This window comes from Centrocercus urophasianus, unplaced genomic scaffold (assembly GCF_019232065.1).
Source record: "Centrocercus urophasianus isolate 14NV4802_14NV808 unplaced genomic scaffold, USGS_Curo_1.0 seq_19, whole genome shotgun sequence".
Classification (NCBI taxonomy): Eukaryota; Metazoa; Chordata; class Aves; order Galliformes; family Phasianidae; genus Centrocercus; species Centrocercus urophasianus.
The window spans coordinates 10,090,219-10,110,622 of NW_024884744.1; the positions used below are offsets into that span (position 1 = coordinate 10,090,219).

At 43.6% G+C, this 20,404-nt stretch overlaps 2 protein-coding genes across 3 annotated transcripts in view; one reads left to right on the forward strand and one right to left on the reverse strand.

Annotated features, from left to right (window-relative positions):
* Positions 1-5,955: 5,955 nt before the first annotated feature.
* Positions 5,956-20,404, reverse strand: part of GMNC (geminin coiled-coil domain containing) — a 22,470-nt gene continuing 8,021 nt past the window's right edge. Inside the window, exons 3-6 of the mRNA XM_042820874.1 lie at positions 9,057-9,216; positions 8,892-8,977; positions 7,465-7,601; positions 5,956-6,574 (exon numbers count right to left, since the gene is read on the reverse strand). Coding sequence (XP_042676808.1) covers positions 5,956-6,574; positions 7,465-7,601; positions 8,892-8,977; positions 9,057-9,216 — 1,002 coding nt within the window. The remainder of the gene's footprint in view (positions 6,575-7,464; positions 7,602-8,891; positions 8,978-9,056; positions 9,217-20,404) is intronic.
* OSTN (osteocrin) overlaps positions 12,228-20,404 on the forward strand; it is an 88,966-nt gene continuing 80,789 nt past the window's right edge. For both annotated transcript variants that reach the window (XM_042820981.1, XM_042820978.1), the window contains exon 1: positions 12,228-12,408. The gene's annotated coding sequence lies outside the window, so the exon portion shown is untranslated. The remainder of the gene's footprint in view (positions 12,409-20,404) is intronic.

The window sequence follows — 20,404 nt, forward strand, 5'->3', positions numbered from 1 at the left end:
TCCTTTTAATCACTGCTTGGAATTGTCAGATTTTTGAACTGATGGGATTCAAATTGGACTAGAAAGGTAAAGAAAAAGAGATTGATTGGCAAGTGAGTTCTTATTTTGTCTTTTGATTACAAAAATCTTCACAGCAGGTGTCTATAATAATATAATGTGTTTTATCTATAATGTATCTATAATGTAATTCTAGAGTGAATGTTGTGAAGTGAAGAGATGCTAAACATTTCAGGTCCTACTTGTGATAGTATGACTTCAGATAATAGAAGAGGGAAGGCTATTTGGGGTTCTAATAAGTAGAAACAGAATTCAGTTCAGACTAATTAAGACTAAGTATAATTTCCAATATAATAAATGTTATTGATACCCAGGTTGTCAACCAAACACTCAATTAAAAAAAAAAAAAAAAAAAAAAAAAAAAAAAAAAAGTAATGCTGATTTTGACTTTCAGAACAAGTTTCTCTAAGGTCCAGACGTTTAACTTGTATGTAAGTGAAACGTACAATGCTTAAGATTAAAGGGGATGCTGCTGCTTAGAGATTACAGGGGTTTCTTGGTGTTATCATGCTAGCTGGGAGCAGTAGAATCTCCCTTATGTAAGGGAAGTTTTCTAAACGGCATTTTAACCGCCTGCAGTGATTTGTAGTAGGATACTTTGGGTTGCAGCCTTTAAGCTGAGCGTGGCTGTTAGGCAGCTTGCTTGCAACCCGGGCAGTGGAATGCAATACTGTTTGTACCGGTAAATCATGACAGCTTTACCGAGATGCAGCTCCATGCACACAGCATCTCTCTCTGGATCCTTAACCCCAGGCATTTCACCTCGCGGGGTCTTTTGAGCAACGGCAGCTGTGCTGCTCCTCCTGCCTTGCCACATGTGGGTTGCGCACGTTGGGAGTGCAGCTGCGGGATCTGTCCCAGGAGGCGCTCGGAGCGCCGAGCCGCTGGGCGGCCCGTTTCAGCACCATGGACAGCGGCGCCACCCACCACGGGCGGCGGCTGCGCTCCAGGTGCGCCGAGGGCACGGCGGGATGCGGCGCTGCTGGGAGGCGCAGCTTCTGCTCTGTGCTCCGACCCATCCGATGGCACACTGCATGCCTTTGAAAACGTTGTGTAGTGCTCACGCTTCCGTTAAGAACGACAGAAACCGGGGAATAATGTGGTGATAGTGGTGGAAGATGTTGGATGTGTAAGTAGGACTTTTAGATGTTCGTTTATTAGAGCGTGTTCTCTCACTGATAAGTTTCTGAGGAGGGTATTGGGAGTTTCAACTAACCGTGCCGGTATCACCGGTGCAATCTGTGAGTGGGAATTTTGAATGAATCGAGGAAAAGTTAAGGCTCAGCCCAGGTACTCGTGCCCCTGGTGATTTTTATATTTTTTTTATTTTTTTATTTTTTGATTTTTTATTGCTTGCACTCCACTCTTGTGTTGATTTCCCTGGGCTGCAGTGCACGTAAATATTTGGCCTCGAAATAACTCAATGATGCACAAATAATGGACCAGAGGAATGATAGGAGAGATTGTATTTTAGGTGAATCATGGCTCATCCAAAAATTGTTTATAGACTGCCCTCTCTTACGGGATGTTATCTACCTGGCAATAAGTCAAGATGTTTATGTATCAACTGCTAGACTTACTGTCTTTTCTACAGGACAAATGAGTTTAAAGATTAGGGTTCACTTTGTGTCTCTTCATTAGCAATAAAAAAAATCTCACGTTTCAATGAAAAGTAGATCTCTCTGGTCCCAACTGGCGTGTGGTTACTAATAAACCTTCCCACAATCAGAGAAGAAAGTTAATAAGTAATGTAGTTTTACTTTTGGTGTCGACTACAGCTGACTAAATGGAGATTTATGTTCTTTACTCGTGCTTTTCTTTCATCTTCAGTCTCTTTACATCACACCTCAGTACTACTTTATAATTCATCACTACAGAATCAAAATCAAGAGTACGCTGAGTACTGTGATGAGTCAGGTCACCCTTGATCACAGTGCTCAACTGACTAGGAAAGAAGGTACAGGTCTATTAAGTGATAGTCTGATGCTGCAAAAGCAACAGAAGAAAAGCACAGCACTTCCCTCTGCCTTAGTTGCTTTGTAGCATGGAATCCATTTGAGTCTAAACAGTGATGGATCACCAAAATGCACTGTGCAAGCCTAGACTGAACCTGGCATGTGCATGGCTGTTGTATGTTGACCTCTACTGCATTGTGATCCTTTTTTTGTGGGCACTTGTTACCAGGAAGTAAAGGTTCCTCTCAGTCCTCTACAGAGCCACGTAAGCTGTAGGTGTTACCTTGCGCAATGTGAGCAACAGGTCTTCTGTTTAATAGATGCTTAAGTGTGAAGGTGTGGGCAGATATGCACCAATTAGATGTTATTTGGAGTTTTATTAGGCATAACTTAACGACGCAGGTAAAATTGATGTTTACGGATAATCACAGTGCTTTTCAATCACAAAAATCAAAACATGGAGTGTTAAATTAAATTGTTACTGTTAGCATACATTCTTAAAAACGTGGGTTGTTTTAAATGGTGCAGCTGCACGTTACATTCAGAAAATAAATGAACCTCAAATAAAAAAATAAAACAAATATGTTAATACAAAATGGATATTTACAGATAACGAAGTTCACCACTGTCCAAAGAACCTCCCAGTCAGGCTTCCCCATGCTAGACACTTACATGCCTGAGGCTGCTCCTAGGCAAGAAGGAACTTCTCACATTTGCAGCAGCAAGAATAATGTTTTCTTGTTAAAACTGTTATGAACTGGTTCATGGTGTAGAAATCAAAGCACAAAAACAAACAGGTATACCAGAGCTGATATCAGAACCTAGAACCTATTCTGCTTATAGAGTAATAAAAAAAGCAAAAGAATTTCAGTACTCATTTGGAGGCCGACTTGCTTATTGTGCATTGGTGCTAGAACAGCTTGTCTGCACTGCTCAAAAAATGATGCTGTTATGGGAAAAGAAAAAATAACCCTTTATTTGCTTGTATGTCTTTTGTTTCCTTTCCAGTGTGCTCCTTCCATAGCAATCAGCAGTACTGTTCCCATGGAGCAGATGACAGACACCTTTTCTCAACCAGGTGTCCAAACCAGAACTTTGAGTTTGTATGTGCAAACAAGGAGCAGCACCATGGGACTCTCTGCCCAGATGAGCTCCAGTAAACCAAGCTCAGACAGAAATCCCTACCACAAGATCTATACCTTCACGCTGAGCAAAACTCAGGAGCTCACAGCAAACAAAGAGGATACACTCAGGTGCATAATTCACTGAATTATGTTCCTACATCTACAAATTATTTGCTATGACAAGAGGGCCGGCCATCTTTGTACAAAATGCTCTAGAGGTACAAGAATTGTTTGGTTCCACTGAAACCCTACTTGGGATTGTATCAAAGATGTGACAGCTTTGTGCTGGTTCTTCGCAGAAGTTTTCACATGAAGTGATCTGAAAGATGTGGAAAGGAAATGTCAAGTGGAGAAGTATTTTCTCTCTTTAGAGAAAACAAAACCTGATTAAATGTTTGCTGACAAAACAAATAATGTATTTGCTACTGCTGTTCACTGATAGCATTTGAACACGACGGCAGCAGTATCCAGTAGCATTAAAATATATAGAACTTTCTCATGTAACTTTTACAGCTGCTTGGAAGACATGGTACGTACAGCTATGTTGAGTGTAATCCTCTGGTCACACTTCTATTAGCTATATGCTGTTCATTCCACATCACCACACAAAACAGGGTTTCTCATCACTTATTCAAGTCAAGGTCAGGCATTTTCTAGACAGTCACACACACCAATAAAAGCTCTGGTGACAAGCGTTTTCTTCAGTGCTACCTTTTAAAGTAAGGCAAGAGGAGATCAGCAGAAAAGAACTGCCTTGAGAAAGAAATTAGCTGTTTGTAGGACAGCTTTTTGTTTTTTTTTCTGCTTCCATTTGAATACAGAAAAGTGCTATAGAAACAGTGGTCTTGTCTGACCAGATTTATCAGCTGGCCACATTTTTACTGACTACAACAAAAGCCCAGAACAAATTACTGTATTTATTCCCTGTGTGGTGGTGGTATTTTTATTTCAGTGCAATACTGCCTACAATCAATGTTTTCAAATTAGCTATTGTGGGAGTCTGCCCTACGACTTCAAAGTAACTACAGAGAAATACAGTTATTTAAGTCTTTTGGGAAACCACTACATGGAGAATCCCAAATACTGCAATTCTAAGGCACGAGAGATAGTTTTATCCTTCAAAAATAAAATACCTAGTTGTCTATAGAAAAAAAAAAATATGCCCACTGGAAGGAAATGCCCATATGTGGTTATTTTTAAATTATCTAAGTGCTTCCTTATCTTACTGGGGCCATTCTGAAAGCCAGAATAATCAAACTGCTCCCTTCATTTCCAGAACTTAAGTATCAAAATACTATATAGCAGAAAACAAAGGTAATATGAAGCATTACCAGTGAACTTACTTCATGTCAGTTGACTTCATATAATTAGTAGTATTTAGAAAAAAAAAGTCCTGCACAGTGCTGGAGCACCTTCTTGTCAGAGGTTTTTAAAGCATCCTTAAGGCAGTCATAGTCTTAGCTATGGCTGCCTGTCACTGCTGCCTGATAAAGACACGGAGAGGTAAGAGATGGTGCTGAAGGTTATAGTTTCCAAACACTAACCACTATGTGATACTGCCTCCCCAAGCTAGGAGAAATGTAAACATTTCCCACAGGAAGCATGAAAGATACAATGGAAAGAGGAAGCAGACCTTACTCTGGGCTGAGGTTGACTTCAGGTAAATCTCTGTACGATCTCATAAATCAGGACAAAAAAGTAAACAAGTTGTTCCCTAGAAACAAAACCTCTGGTTTCACAAGTGCAAAATAGACGAAATGAAGCTGTACAAAGCACTTTTGAAGCCAGGAGTGGCTTCCTTCTATGAAAGCATCCAGTCTTCAGCTGGTGAAGGGGGAAGAAAATCAGTGAAAAGACTAGTGGGATGGTGCAGCTCAGGGGAATGCATCCTTTGCAGAAAAAGTGCTCTGAGTGTGCATTAACCACAGATGAGAAAATGTATGCCACAAACACAATAGGCCAGGGCATTGGCTGGTGGTGGCAATGTCACTATTCCAACTGCATCTCCAAATCTAGTTCTTGTTCCGTAGCTTAAGTTGGTGAGAAACAGGGCTCTAACTTCTTAAACTCCTTTTATCTGGTAGGTAAAAGACCTTTACATAGGTCTTTTACATACAAAACGTAACAGAGAGAACACTTTCAATCATAGCAGAGGAAAATCTCCTAAATTTGATGAATCACTTGCAGTTATGTAGCCTCCAGGCAATAGAAGCAAGTCTTATCTTTTTTTGAAGAGCCCTCAGAAAACGACAGCACCATGTGACTGTGAGTAGGTCAAGCTAATGTAACATACAAACAAAAATGCATGGGTTGCCTTAATCCAAGGCAATCTATGTAGCTAAGAGAGACCCAAATCACTCAGACACTGCTGATCCTCAGCCAGAGATTGATGTCATTTTTGTCATTTGTGAATGTCAGAGAGATGCTGTTTCCAAAGTGTATTCTCCAATCCCTTCCGCCTTGATGAATGTGGGAGCAATCATCAGTGCTGAAAGTAGTCGAGGCTGACAGTCATCAGTTAACAAGGAATAACTGATGATAGAAAAAACACGATGCAAGAAAAAAGCATGCTTCTCAACACAGGCACAAGAGAAGTATGTCCTGTCTGTACATTGGGCCTAGGGCAGATGTATGTCCCACTGTGATCTGGAGCCACATCTGTGAAAATCTGGGAGGGAATCATGAGCATGTGTGTAAAAGCAGCATTTAACAGAGCCCAGAAGGACTTCTTTCTGAGAGACAAGGTTGAACTTGTCTTGATCACAAGATGAAGTGTCTGTTTCCTACATCCCTCATGGCTGACCCTTGACACAGGTGCCTTATTCAGCCTGTTTAGGCACCCAGGTGAATCTCCATCCTCCATCATCTTCTCTGCGCACAAAAGCTTGTCCTTGTTGGAAGGTGTGTGTTCTCACATTGCGGTGAGGACTTAGAAATGTTGTGAAGGCCACTTCTGTTTTGTTAGGTGACAAATTGTTAGTCAAATATGGCAACTCATAGGCTGGAAGGGAGGAAATGCTTGGCTCCGGTGAGGTGTGTGGTGCTGAAGGAAACTGAGAAAGGAAGGAAGAGTCCTCACTGTATGGATGCGTACTGTCAGCTGGAGGCATGTGGCTGCAGCTGTATGCTGCTGCCACTGCTTCACTGTGGTCATAGTCGATGGCTTCACCAGGGCTAAGGCAGTATGTGTCTTTTCCAAGGTCCGAAGTCAAGGCACTGTAGTTAGCTGAAGATTCATCAATGGTGTTGACGTCTTTTAATCCTAAAGTCTCCAAGACCCAGCTGTCCACAGCAGGGCTGGCTTGCTCTTCACAGGCAGAGAATTCATTAAAGAGGTTCCTTCTAGCTTTAGAAGCATGAGGAGTTTCTTGAAGAGCAAAGCAGTAGTCCTCTTTTAATCTCTTTTTGGTGTTTTTGAGAATAGTAGAGGTCTTTTGGCTGTGGCAGGATAGCACTTTCTATTAAAAATAAATTGAAAGACGGAGAGAGGTTAAAAGCTGATTTTTCTAATTAGCAGTAAACAACATATTTCTGACCTTTAATGTTAGATAAATAAGACAGTTACCACTGTCTCTGTAAAAGATACTTTCTTCCACCCTTCCTCCTTAGACGCATGGATACGACTAATTATTTTGACCCTACAGCCTCTGCAACAACATAGTCTCTATAAGAGAAGAATTTGACAATGTCAATAAGGCCTGTACTTTGATTGCATTCTCACTCAGTAAGGCGTGAAATGAGAGCTCCTGCCTGGCTGTGCTTCTGTGTGCTGCATTTGGCAGGTGAGTGCTGGGGGGGAACATGGCAGCATGACAAAGAGGGAGGATGCTGAGGTAAGTCATGCTGGGGCAGGTGTGATCTTGGCCAGGGAGCTCGTGGAGCTGCAGCTGCCATGACTTTAAGAGTTTCTTTTCACAGGAAACTCTGGAATAGGTGTTCTTTGTTTTTTAAGAAGATCGGTGTTCTCACTCAAATAAAATGTACCACTGGAAGGTGACAGAAATGAATCATAGAACATAAATCATCTAAAATGTTAAAAAAAAAAAAAAGAAAAAGCTTTTCAGAAGGGGTAAATGACAAAGCAGGCAAATTCAAGGAATATTTTGATACATTCCAATTTGAACTTTTCACCGAAGAAACAGATTTGGGACATAACACTATTACTTTCCTCTACTTAGAACCTAAACTTAACCATGCTATGGGCTATATTGTCTGCACAGTTTGAACCTAATAGGATCTCACCAGGCAGGTTGTCTGCACTCCTAAACCTTCCATGTATTTGAATGGCATATATCTATTCAATTTGTTTCTCTTGCACACGACTTTACAACAGGTCTGAACAAAATACCTTGGCTTTTTCTTCTAAACATTTAACCAGGGCAGAATTCAGGTACTGTCGGAGGTTATTATTTTCTTCATGTAACCTAGCAAGTTCCTCTTCCTTCTGAAGCAAAGTGTCTTGAAGCTGTGGAACAGAGATACTGATGAATAGGTGTTGACTCTGTAACCTAATAGCAATTGCCCTACGGTACAGGCTGCTTGGATTTGATGAACAGGGTGTTTGCTTTGTGAACTCAACCCACCCCCTTAAGCTTCTTGCCTCTGTTAATCTAAGTGGCATGACTGTTCAGTTTTCACTTTTGACTTCTTTTATTCTTTGTCAAGTGTTTGAAAAGATTACTCTGGGGCAGGAATTTATTTAAAAAAAAAAAAGACTAAGTGCAGAATAACAGCAGAAAAGAATTAAGGGTGAACAGCCAGAAACCGTCACGGTCAAAACAGCAGTTACCAGATCTCCTCCTGAGATGCAGCAAGCATCCCTTTACATCCCTTTCATTCCACTCTGTAGTTGGTTGTTGGGGGAAAGGAGATGGAGCTGCAGGCAAACAATTGATGGTGCTTGTATGCAGAAAGAAGATGCAACTGCCATTCTTTACAGTAAAGTGCTACTCAGGTACTCCTTCAACCCTGGACACCACCCTGCCAAGTGAAGTTCATGTACCTAAGACCTGGTCCCAGCAACTGAACAAGTATGTTTTATTTGCAGAGCCCTAACAGAGAATGGGTCTTTGCAGAGACTTCTGCTTCCTGACCTCTGCTCTGGAGACTCTGTTAAGAGGACTAAGGAGCTCCAGTGATGGATCCCAGAGACCTGCTGACCACAGGATGATAATTTAAATGATTGAGGTAGAATCAGAGGTAGATTGAGGTAGAATCAAAGAAAGCACCCTAACAAGGGTTCGATTACAGGGATCTTAAAGATAGTATAAAAGTTTCTATCATCTTCATTAGATCAAAATACCATCCCAAGTATCTCATCAGAATGATCTTTCTGGGATTCTTCATCTGGAACTGGTCAGTATCATTCTGCTGCTTGATGTGATTTGCAAAGAAAAGAGGGAAAATAACAAGGAAATGCCTGTTGGTTAAAATGATTGATCCTTCACGTGAGTAGGTGATTCTGGGGAACAAAGTCCCATGACAGTAATCGTCGTGGGTTCAGGAAGACATAGATAATATATTTCTAATTAACAGCATGAGGTTCTGCAACATCAGAGCCTAAGGGATTCCCCAGCCGTGTTCCTGGGCTTCTGCAGCGGTATGAAGGGAAAGACGTACAGGGAACCCCATTCTAGCTTCGTGAAACGACACGGGGGGGGGGGGGGGGGACGCTCACGTCAAGAAAAGACCAAAAAACGCCCGAAAGCAGAGAAAGGCGAGTCTGCCACTGCCCTTCGGGGAGCGGGGCCGTTACCTGCTTGTTCCTGTAGAGCTGGGAGGACAGCTGGTCTCCCCGCCACGCCTCCTCCTGGCCAACGAGCTCGGGGGCGAAGAGCCGGCCTGTGCGACAGCACAGCGGGGTCAGACCGCTCCGGCCGGCCGGGTCTGGACCCCTCGCCCCCCGCCAGCGCTCACTTACCCGGCGGCCGCGCTTCCCGCCGGCCCTGGTCGTGCTCGGGCGGCTCCGCGGCGCAGACGGCGGCCCACGTCTCCTTGGAAACCCCGGCGGGGACGGGCCAGGGGCGAGCGCAGCCCTGGCCCCCGAGGAAGCCCGGCTCCGGGCACGGCCGGCTGCTGCTCTGCGGAAGCAAAGGGTCGTAGCGAAGGGGCGGCCGGCGGCTGAGACCCCATCCTCTGCGCGTACCGGGGGGGCGGGAGGCGGTGTCAGCCCTGCCCCGGCGCTCCCCCCCGGGCCAGCTGTGGTTCGCTCAGGTGCTCGGCGCAGGGAGCCCCTTGTGCCGCTCCGGGAGCCGGCCGCTTGCTCGCCCCCCTCCCGGCTGGCAGCGCCCCGCAGCCCCCCGCTACCGCCGCTGGGCACCGTGCGGTGCCGCCCCCGCGGCAGAGGGGCTCCAGGCAGAGGTGTGCCGAGAAGAGGGCTGAGTTTCCTGTGATCCCTTGGGAAATATTACTGTCCCGAGCGAGTTTTAGAGGAGGAGGGGAGCTAGGCTGTTCTTGGCCAGTCCTTTCCTCCCACCTCGTGGGATCGATTCGTCTCTAAAGCTGCACAATGTTAGCAGTCACCTCCAGGCTGCTTGCTCTACTCTGCCCCCGCGGTTCTACAGGAGTCCCAGACTGCACAGTAGCAGAGCCTGGGGTTGTTTCTTGAGTCACCCCCCTTCCCTCCTCCAAATAAGCACGACGGCGGAGCCTGGAGCCTCGAGAGGGGAAACTGCTCAGCCAAGGGGAGGCACAGCAGCAGAGATTGCTCCTGCAGGTGGTGAAGAGCCGTCTTCCTTCTCCATCTCAGAGGGCACAAAACCTCCTGCAAGCCCCCAAGGCAAAGAGACCAGCTGCTCCTTTTCTGCCTCCAGGTCGAGAGAAATGCAAAGAGCACTTACCATGTTAGTGGTAGAATGAAGTGCAGGTCTTGGGAGTACGTTTAAAGCCCCAGCGAGGTTTAAATGGCTCTGAAGGAGGGGGAGAGGGGGGAGACCGAGGAGGCGAGTTTAATCTAAAGGAGCTCCCAGTGACGCCTCAGAGCTCTCCTGAAACCCAGCAATCTGATTTGGTGCAAAGCTGTCAAACTTGTGACGTGAATAAACAGCAAACTTGCTGAAATCAAAGTCATTCTGGTCCCACAAATCAACACAAGGAAGGAGGGAAAAGAAAAGAAGGAGAGAAGGAAAAAAGCCTCCACACACTTCAGGACAGCACTGAGCTGGTGTGTCTGACTTTCACTCTGGGAAATGAGGAGGGATCCTGGGAAGCATCCCACATATTCAGAGCAAGGCTGCTGGCGTTTGCTGTTGTTGTGTTTGAGATTTTCTGTTTGTTTTGTTTTGTTTGTTTGTTTTTAATTTTGATTTATTTGCTTGATTTTAAAGCTTTGCTTGCAGCTGTAAAATCCAGCAGGAAGAAGCAAGTTTGACCAGCATGTCTGGCTAACGGAGTGGGTTTTCCATGGCTTCCCAGGGATGTGTAGAAGCAAACGTGATCCAAGCAGCTCTGTGAGCAGTTTTGATGAGGAAGAAGGTGCAGATTTCAGAACAACACAGTCTGCAATGACACTGAAACAGTCTCACTTTATAGAGAATCAGTTTGTTGTTAAGCCTCAGGCTTCCTGGAGGAAACCTGAGGATAAAAATGCAGTATAAATGGTGTAAAATTTACTATCACAACTGTAATATAGCAAAAGTCACATGCGGGTGTATGAAAGATTGTCTGCATACACAATCTGTTTAGAACTGACTCAAATCAATTCCATGACAATCAAAATCCATAAGTAGGCTTGAAATTGTCCCAGGGAAAACAACAGCAACAAAAAAGACAAAACAAAATCTGAGGATAGTCTGCACAGGGGTTGGTGTGAATAAAGCTACCAGCAGAGCAGTTGGTCAGTCGAAATCCTGCTCCTGTCATGGCTAGAGCTGTTGAAGGGAGGTAACCCAACCTGCTTGAGGATACAATCTGCAACCAGTCAAGGGTGAGGCTGAGCCAAAAGCAGGCCAGGCTGGCGTATGGGATGGCTTTTCATTCCCCCCCCCAGAGGATGCTTGGTGCTGTTACCGTATGAGCAAGGCTCAGGGACAATAAAAACCAAGAGGGCTGCTTGTCAACCATTCTTTTCTTACTGGCATACTTTCCTAGGTTGCTGCCCAAGGTAAACTGGCAGCAATGCCAAATTAAATCACTGCCATCACCTCCCTTGATTATGTTTTCTTCCAACTCAGATATTTTATAAAGGGCTCATGCTCCAGAGCCACACCACACCCGGCCTCTGGTCACCTGGCTACAGCAGCTTTCCAAACTCCAGCTCTGCATTCAATACACTCAGTAACTACTACAATATCCCACACTCTTTGGGTGCCAGTGCCTCTTCTGCTTGGCTGGAAGGACTCTAGCAAGGAACACAATCTCTATAAAATGCTTTCAAAGGGCATCAAAGTTCTGCACTACTGTTCTTAGTGTGTTTTACTCCCTTTTCCCCCTAGTCGGATGACTTGGAGGCCTCCTAGAGCACTGTGGAAGCGCAGGCTTCCCCACCTCAGGCGAGGATGGTGATCCCCAGGCCAGGAACGGCCTGTAGGCAGCAGGCAAAGCCAAGAGAGACTAGAGCTCAAGGCTGTGGGCACCCAACAGGAGCGGGCCTGATCCAGGCAGTCTTGAGGGCAGACAGCAAGCTCCTCAGAAGTGCTTCTTGAGGCACTAAGGCCCCATGGGGCCTCCTTGGCCCCAGCAGCCCCTTTGGACGCCGCAGCCCTGGCCTCAGGCGGCCCGAGAGAGCGGCCATCTTGGGGCAGCTCTAGAGACACACGAGCGCCGGCCCCGGCCATTGGGGGAGGCGATCGGTCCTAGTGACGTCATCACTACGCGCCAGCACAGCGGGGGGAGGAAGTGGTGGCTGCGCGGGGTGTTTCTGAGCGTCCTGCTTGGGCGCGGATCGTCGTGCCTCCACGTGGGCCTCTCTTGGCGTCTGCACGCGGCCTGGGGGCAATGTCCGGCCCTGAGGGGCAGGTGGAGAGGAGTCTGCAGTGGGGAATATGGTGGAGGGGGTGTCCCTGCATAAGGCTTGTCCCCTGTAGGCTCCCCGGTCATCCTTTTAGTCACAGACTGCCCCAAAGCAGACCAAGAGACGCAGAGTTTCCTTCCTGCTTTGCGGGTGTGGGGACAGGTGCTGCTGGTCCACAGCTGCTGCTAGATGGCCGTTTTCCTGGCACGGTGCTGGTGGCTGTGTCTCTGCTTCCTCTCAGCAGAACTTTATGCTCAGGCATGCTGTTTGCTTCTGAGAAGCGGAGTGACAAGTATGGACGCTCTCTTTGATTGAAAATGAGGTATGAAGTAAACCTGTGTTCACCCCATTGTTGCATCTGTGGAGCTGGCATCATATTGGTTTTTACTGTTGGCTTTTCTTTCACTGCTCAGATAATTCTTTTTGAGTCCCTGCGCTGTGAGAATTAAGGATGGTATGTGGGTAAAAGACACCGAAACAGAGCCTAGGTTCCCATAGGTTTGATGACTGACTTCCTGTCCAGGAAAGGTAAATGCAGTTGGTCTAAGAGGGAAAAAGCTAATTTTGCAAACTGGTGTGTGGATGTCACAAGTGATGATAGAAAAGCTTCAAGTCATGGCAGCAGTTACACATAAATATATTGTGTAAAACAAGACCCAGTAACAATCACTTGCTAATTCTACTGTTTGAGACAGCTGCTTGCTTTCAGGGCTCTTACTGCTTGTTGTAGTTAATCTTGCACTTCAGTTGCAAATAACATTCAAGGATGAAATGTTTATGAAGACTTTAGTATTACTGTTGGATTCAGTAGAGGTATGCTTATTGGTGTTCTAATATCTAGTATGTTCTTTAAATATGATTTTTTCTTATTGTAATGATGAAAGTAATCCTCCTGGGATCTTTATTATGTGACTCGTTTCTATGCAGAAATGGCTACAAAATTCCATTTGGATCTTTGTGAAAAGATGGTAAAGAGAAGAAACAGTATATTTGCATGTAGTTGAAGTCAGCTTTTATACCAGACTTACCTCTCTGTGTTACTTTTCATGCTAACACCTGCACAGGTGTGCAGACTCACTCCAAATCGCCTTCATTTATTCTGTCAAGTTGCTGCTGCAATGCTTCTCATCACTCTTAGGAATGATTGGTCCATCAGCAGCAAAATAAGGACTGACATAATATGCCCAGGTATTGATCAGATAATTAGGCACTTGAGTTATCTGGCGTTTGCAGGAATCTTTCCTGTTTTGAACTAAAGGTGTGATTAATTAAGCCTGTTGAGACTAATTTGCGAGAATGCTTTTTAATGGAATTTTATTCAGATAAAGGTCCTGATTATTTTCTGCTCAGTCTTCCTCCAGGAGCACAAGCCTGAAAGGCACTTCCCAAGTCCAGTCCCCCACTGTTTACTTTCGTAAACTTTCCAGTCCTGCTCTTAAAACTAATTAGGTTTGTTTCCTTATGTTGTTCCCACTGTGAGGCTACACCATACTTTCTGAGCTCTGACAGCTAGATGCTTTCTAGTCTCCAATCTGAATGTATTCATAGCAGATATAATCCCTTTTGTCCTTGTGCCAACATCTTGCTTTAGTTTAGGCAGTCCTCCGTAGTGTTTGTCCTTGATGTCTTTGCAAAGTGCTACCCATACTGTCTTTTCCTATGTTTTTTAGGTCAAATAAGGGAGGTTCTTTTATAGTTTTTTCATTGTATATACACCACAGGGACCATCTCAAAGGGTGTTCCAGCTGACGTTAACCTGTTTTTCAGATGAGTAACCACGATTAATCTGTCTGCTGTTTAATTTTAGAAAAAAGCATTGGGAAATCTTTTATTTTTTGCTGATACATTTTAAGCTGAACTTTGTTTTCCATTACTGTCTCCCATGAGTGACCTGTTGGAAATTACTGTCAACTGGCAGCATATCTACCTGTGGTCTTCATTTGTTGCAAATGCAGTTTGTCAGACTGAGCCCTCAGTGCTACTGGACCCAGTTCTTCTCCTTTGATACTATCTAGTACTGTGGCATTTCACGTGTACTTGGAAGCAATCAAATTCAAAAGGTAACTTCAGGGCTCTAAAAACCATAACAGTTTACCTGTAGTTAATCCTGGATTTTCTTACAGTGAGGGTAATGAGTTGATGGATAAATGTGTGCCATCTGGTTGTCATTCTTGTGGTGGCTACGAAACGTTGTTGGAAATGAAGGCACACAGTATATTTAGGTATTTATGACTGGGTTTCTGATGCATTCTGGGTGAGATGTATTCCTGAAACATCTCCAGAAGTGAATTTGGCATTACCAGTGTTTAGTTTGCTGTGTTCTGAAAAGGACTTTTTTTTTTTTTAACTCTTCTAATTAAGTAAGATCTGTTTTAGGAGCAGCATGGAAAAAGGGTAACATTATAATGATATGGAATCTTAATTTGAAGAATGGATATTATTTGATGGGTTGTATTTAAATAATGAAAAAACAGATGCATATCTGTCACTTTCATTTCATCTTGAGTGGTTGTTGTGGTATTTGTGGTCTTTTGGAAAGTGTCTTAGAGTGTTGAAGGTGCTGAGGAGCTTATATGCCTCCAAATTTGCAGTCACCTTCCCCATTATTCTCTGAACAGCAGCAATGCAAGGAACTCATTATCACCCGATGCAGACACTAGGATTTTGAAGGGATGTTCTTTATAGAACACACTTAATTTTGAAGTGGAAAATCACATTACCACTGTGTCACGCTGTCTTGTAAAAATAGGTTTCCATGAATTTGTAGCCATACTTCAGATTTACCCCCAAAGCATGAAACTTTTATGCAAGGTAACATGCTTCTTAGGCATAACAATATCTTTGCAGATGAAGTACGTAATCAGTGTGTTTGAATAATTGAGTGATATTTGTGTGCCCTGTGTTGTGTGCACAAGTGTTCCACCATCTTCTGTTCATCTTGGTTCTCTCCTATGGATGTAAGTGTTGTTTTTAAAAGAGATAGAAGTTCAATTATTTAAACCATGGGTATCAACCTATTGTGATCCAGAACTGGGAGGGACTTATGAGTCATTTTGTCCCTTTTCCTGCTTTCCTTACACAGTCAGTTCATAAAAAAACCCTCACAAGTTTTCTCTTACAACACTGGTACTACGTCTTACTCCTTGGCAGTTCAAAATACTACTCTGACTTCCCATCTAAATTTATTCAAGAGATTTATGTCTCCTCTGCCATTTTTGGATTATGTGTTATGTGGTTCTTTCTCATCCTGTGTGTTTGCCATCTTGATGTGCTTCTAAACAGTAATCTATGTTGATTTTGTCTGATTCTCTGTAATCATTTTTCTGCTTTCCTGATCATCTGAGAAGCAGCATACTTCTTGCAGTTAGATCTCATCTTTCCTCAGTGTGAGTGACCATATTTTTCCACAGCCCTCTAGATTTCAGTCCGTCTTATCTCCAGATACAGGAGTGAAGAATTATCCCTTGAAATGGAAAGATGAAATGAAAAAAAGTGCTGTTTTTAGGCAGCGTGAGATGTATTTGTGTAATTCACTGCTATACATTGTTGTTGAATGTCAGAGCATCATGATAATGAAAAGAAACACTTTTCATTCTGTAATTTTCTTGTGGATATTCTGTCTCAGGAGGACACTGCAGTGATGTAGTTTTCTGTGGGCATGTTAACTCAGGTCATTCTCTGCATCTTTGTGTTTCAGTTCCTCGCCTGTCAGTCAGGAATAGAGCGTCTGCTTAGATGTTATATTAGTGTAATCAAAAATATGCTCGTGTAGCCCCTGGCCAAATGAATCCCTTTGTTCTTGGCTATTACCAAGGGCTCCCTAAATCAATGCTAATTTTAAACAACAAACTTTTGTCATGAATTTTTGGGACTATATGGGAGTTTTAGCATCAACCTTGGTGTGGTTTTTGAACTGAAGCCTCCTGGCACGGCATCAGCAGCATACTACTACCATATTTATTTTTCTGGCCAGAGATTGCCCTGAACAGAGTTGCCATGCTGCAGCTAAGTAACGTCTTCATCACGGAGTGGTGAGTGTGCCGTGTAAACAAGTGCACTGAGGTAGACCCATGGTTAAAAGAAGATCACAATGGCAGTTTCCTATGACTGCATTATGAGGGTTGACCATCACCATTTTGGTGAAACTGCTGAGTGTTATGAGTGAAACAACGGTGTGCTGAGAGCCGTGTTTTTCTCCATGGTGTTTTGTATTGAAGTCAAGCTATTTTTGCAGGGAGATCTGCCAGAAGAGCTTAGCTCATGGGTTTCATGCAATGGAATGAATTTTCATGGGACCAAATGCAGAGTTGAATGGAGTTGTGTGTAATCAGCTGCGGGTGCGTGCATCTGCCTGCTTCATGACCTGGTCTGTGAGCTATCTAGTGTGCACTGTGCTTCCAGTACCTATGTCTTGGGCTTCACCTATTTAGAACTGCTTTTCCTCTCGGCTGGTGCTCGGGAGTTGGCAGTCTGGCTCCCCTCCATCTCTCTTTGGGTGCAGTGCTGGGCACTTTCCATTCTTGGCTGACGACTGGGAGGTTTGGCAGAGGTCTCTGATCTGAGTAAATATATGTGAGGGCATCTCTTCACTGCCGAGCTGTATAGCATTGCCTGTCCTAATCAATAATGGATGAAAGGTCTTAGGATGTGTGGAAATGTGTTGGGGGTCAGAAGGTGAAGGATGTTGTTGTCACAAGCTGAGAAAGATGTCAGGGTTTTTGTGCATGCTATTCAAAGGCTGAGTTAAAACAGTAAGTCACTAGGGAGACGTTCTAGTAAAGCAGCTCTGTCCGTATACATAAACCCTCCAGCTCCCAGTCCGTGCAGGTAGCGTTCGATGAACTGGTGATGAAAAGGAATTAGCTGGCTGGTAATTCATCTAAAAGATTGGCAGAGGATTTTATAGGCTTACACCAGAGCTGGCTGGAGACAATAATCTCTTTTCTCAAAGAATGCTGAGGTCCTGACGCCCAGCTCGTTGGAATGAAACCTGAATGCTTTTTAATTCTCTGTGAAAGATTTTTTTTTTTTCCTCACTGGTTTTTGTTTTTAGGAAGGAACAAAATGTTTCATTGTGATTTTGTCAATGATTTTGATATAATGGATTAAAAGAGTAAATGTCTTCCAAATACCAAAGCTTTTTAAAAGAAGAATTCCATTCCAAACACATCAGAGCTGTTTTCTCCTCTGAATTTTTGCTGAAATTTCATTTTAAGGAAAAGTTTACACACTTCGGTGGCAGTGTGAGCTCCCTTGCAGCAATGATGTGCAGCAGAATTTCTGCTAACAGGATTTTTCATACAGTTATACTTTATGCTGTCCCGGAGTTGAAAGGGGCAGGGGGGAGGCTTGCGTCCACTTGGCAGCCTTTTACAGTGCCAAAGCAATGTAAAAAGGCCTCAGAGTGCATAAGAAACAAGAGAAATCTTTGGTTTTAACTGCCCCTGGATGAGTGAGCAGGATTGATCGATGCCTTACTGTAATTTTACACTTGCACAATTCTATTGCAAACTGTAATAGTACAGAAGAGAAAGAAACAAGGTTAGTAAGGTGCTACAGAGTAGGTTTTGGAGTAGGGACATCTGGCTCTAAGTTCTTATGCCACAGTCTCTTGATAGGACTAGAAGGGAAGGAAGCTTAAATGGCAGCTATTAGAGTTACCTGGAGGCTCTAGTGGGCTCTTTTTCATCTTGCTTTTCTATTTCTTCCGGTCAGTCAGAAATGAGACCCCTTGCCAGCCACACAACACTGGTGACTGGTCTGCCATTCACAGGTAACACCGAAGCTCAGCAGTTTCCAGATGTGCACACTAAGATCCTTGTTTGTCAGATCAGCTTTAGCTAACTTTCCCTCTTTTGGTTGGAAAGGAGTATTGTTATTTGAAAAACAGCGAGTTTGTCAGATGTGGTACTTTTCAGTGTCAGCATGTCACCCTCCAAGTCTATTGCTGCTTCTCTCTGCAGAGGGGTGTAGTGTCTGAAGAGGCTGTGGCTTGTAGTAAGAACTGCAAATGTTGGGCTTGTGTAGAAAACACAGTCGTTTCTCTGAGGCACAGCTTTCAGAAAGTGAGTCCTTGTTTCTGTGGAGCCTCATCACTTTTGGTTCTGGGGACTTTTTGATAGCCACTGTATTTTTTTGTATACCAATTTAGAACAAAATATGTGATGAAGAAGATGCTATTTTAGATATTCTACTGATGAATAGCCCTCTGCAAGTGCAGGTTTTTTAATTTTCAAGAGTCATATTGAATATACACTGTGAATGAGGAGAGTAATGCTGGAAATGTTTTGATCATCATGCACCTCTGCATGGTGATGTTTAGAAGAACTGTGCAGTATGTGGACACTAGAGGGCTTGCTAGAATCCCTTCTCTGGTCCTGTATGTGCAGGTGGAGCTCGTTCAGTGGGGTCCATGAGGGAATCTTTGCTCAGGTTCTTGCAAGTGAATTTAAGTCTTGAGAGGGAAATTGAGGACAACAAAAACTTAAGGTTCTGCTCACCCAGTGCCTCAGATGTGGCTGTGTAAGGGAGTTCTGATAGTCCCAAATACTAAAGCAAGGAGAAAAGTGACTTTATTCTTGGGACAGGCTTGGAGCACTGTGCAGTTATCTTTCATTTATTCACTGAACACAATTTTCCAACAGAGTATATCCATTAATAAGTCTGACTCTGGATATGTGTGCATATATGTCTCAAACAGTCACGTTGTTTAACAGCATTTTCCAAATTCAAAAGAATTGGTTAATTTTGTCTAATGACATTAATGGAGCGATGGAGCTGTCAGCCCATTTTTTAAACAAAAGGAAAAAAAGCTGTTTTTTTGATACTAAATGACTGTTGTCTGTGTAAAGAGTGAAATAGCATAAGTCACAATGCCTGAGTCTTGAGGCAAACCACAAAGCTTTGGGGTTTTTTGGTTTGGTTTGGTTTTATCTATTATTATTGGATTTTCGCAGGTTCAAATATTAAAAGTGTGGTGGTTTTGTTTATTTACTTCTTTGTTTTTGCAACTGTAAGACCTTTAAAGCAGGCATTCTTAGGTGATTGTGTAAATACAATTATTTCATATAATGAAACATCCCTAGTGTGGAAAACAAGAAAGCTTGGGTGTAGCATGGGGATATGTATTCAGATTCTGCAGACTTGATTTCTAAGGTTATGTTCTGAAGTGTGTATTTCATGCAGGTACTTAAAGTGGAACAAAAAGACCAGGAGACCTCTTTATCCGCTTGTGTTTTATGGGATCTTTGTAACTTTTATGGGATCTTTTTGACTTTTAACTATTGCAAATTTTTAAAATACAACCTTTTTTGGAACAACATAGTTCTGGTTGACTTTAATTCAGGAGGAGATTTGATGCATGCCTCTGGCTTTGTGGCCAGAAGCACTCCTGGAGTTATCAGCATAGAAGAGATGAACCCAGGTAACCAGCCATGTGGCTTCTTGAGATGATAAATTGGAGGAAGATCAGGAGGTAACAAGACCACAACCACTTCTCACCTGGTAAGTGCATTTCAGAAGATCAGTCGGTCCTGTTGCAGTCTTTGAAAGTGAGGTTTTAGTAGCAGGGTCGTGAAGCTAGGGTTTAAATTGATGCTCCCCTCTGATATTCAAAAGGCAGAAAACAGCAGAATTATATGTCAATAAGAAGCCACTCTGGCTTGGATGTGTCAGGTTCTGAGCCTGGCTGAGAGAGTGAATTTGAATAGGACAGAAGTTCTGTGCTGTGGAGAGTGTTTCTAGATGTGCACAGGCAGCTGAGGAGTACTGTCTCTCAAAGACTTTCTGAAATGGGCAAAAAAGAAAGGATGGTTTTGAGGATGATAGCACTTCCTCTGTCTGTCAGCATCAAGTGCATCTCTTACCAAGTACAAGTTGCTAATGGAAGCAATGCAAACAGGAACTTACTTTCAGTTACACGTTCAGTACAGGAAGATGATTGCACTAATGATCTCCTGAGGTTCAGACTGGAGCATTGAGCTGCTGTCTAGGCTGCTGGAAATTCAGTTGTTTGTAAGATATACCCTAATCGTGTGACTGTGTACTCAAGAACCAAGTTGAACGCAGTGTTATGCACAGCACACTCACCTCCTGGTAATGTTTCCATCCAGTCTGTCTCACCCTGGTGCTGTTGGCTCTTGTTCCACTTTACCTACTGTCTGAGCTGCTGCTTAACAATGTGTTTAACTGGTTTAGAGACAATGATATCACAGAGTGCCCCCCCTCAGTGTTGAACAATAAACCTTCAATTGCAGCACTGGGCAGTAAGACAGAATGGCTTTGAAAGTCAGGGTGCTACTAACAGGCAGCCTTCCAGC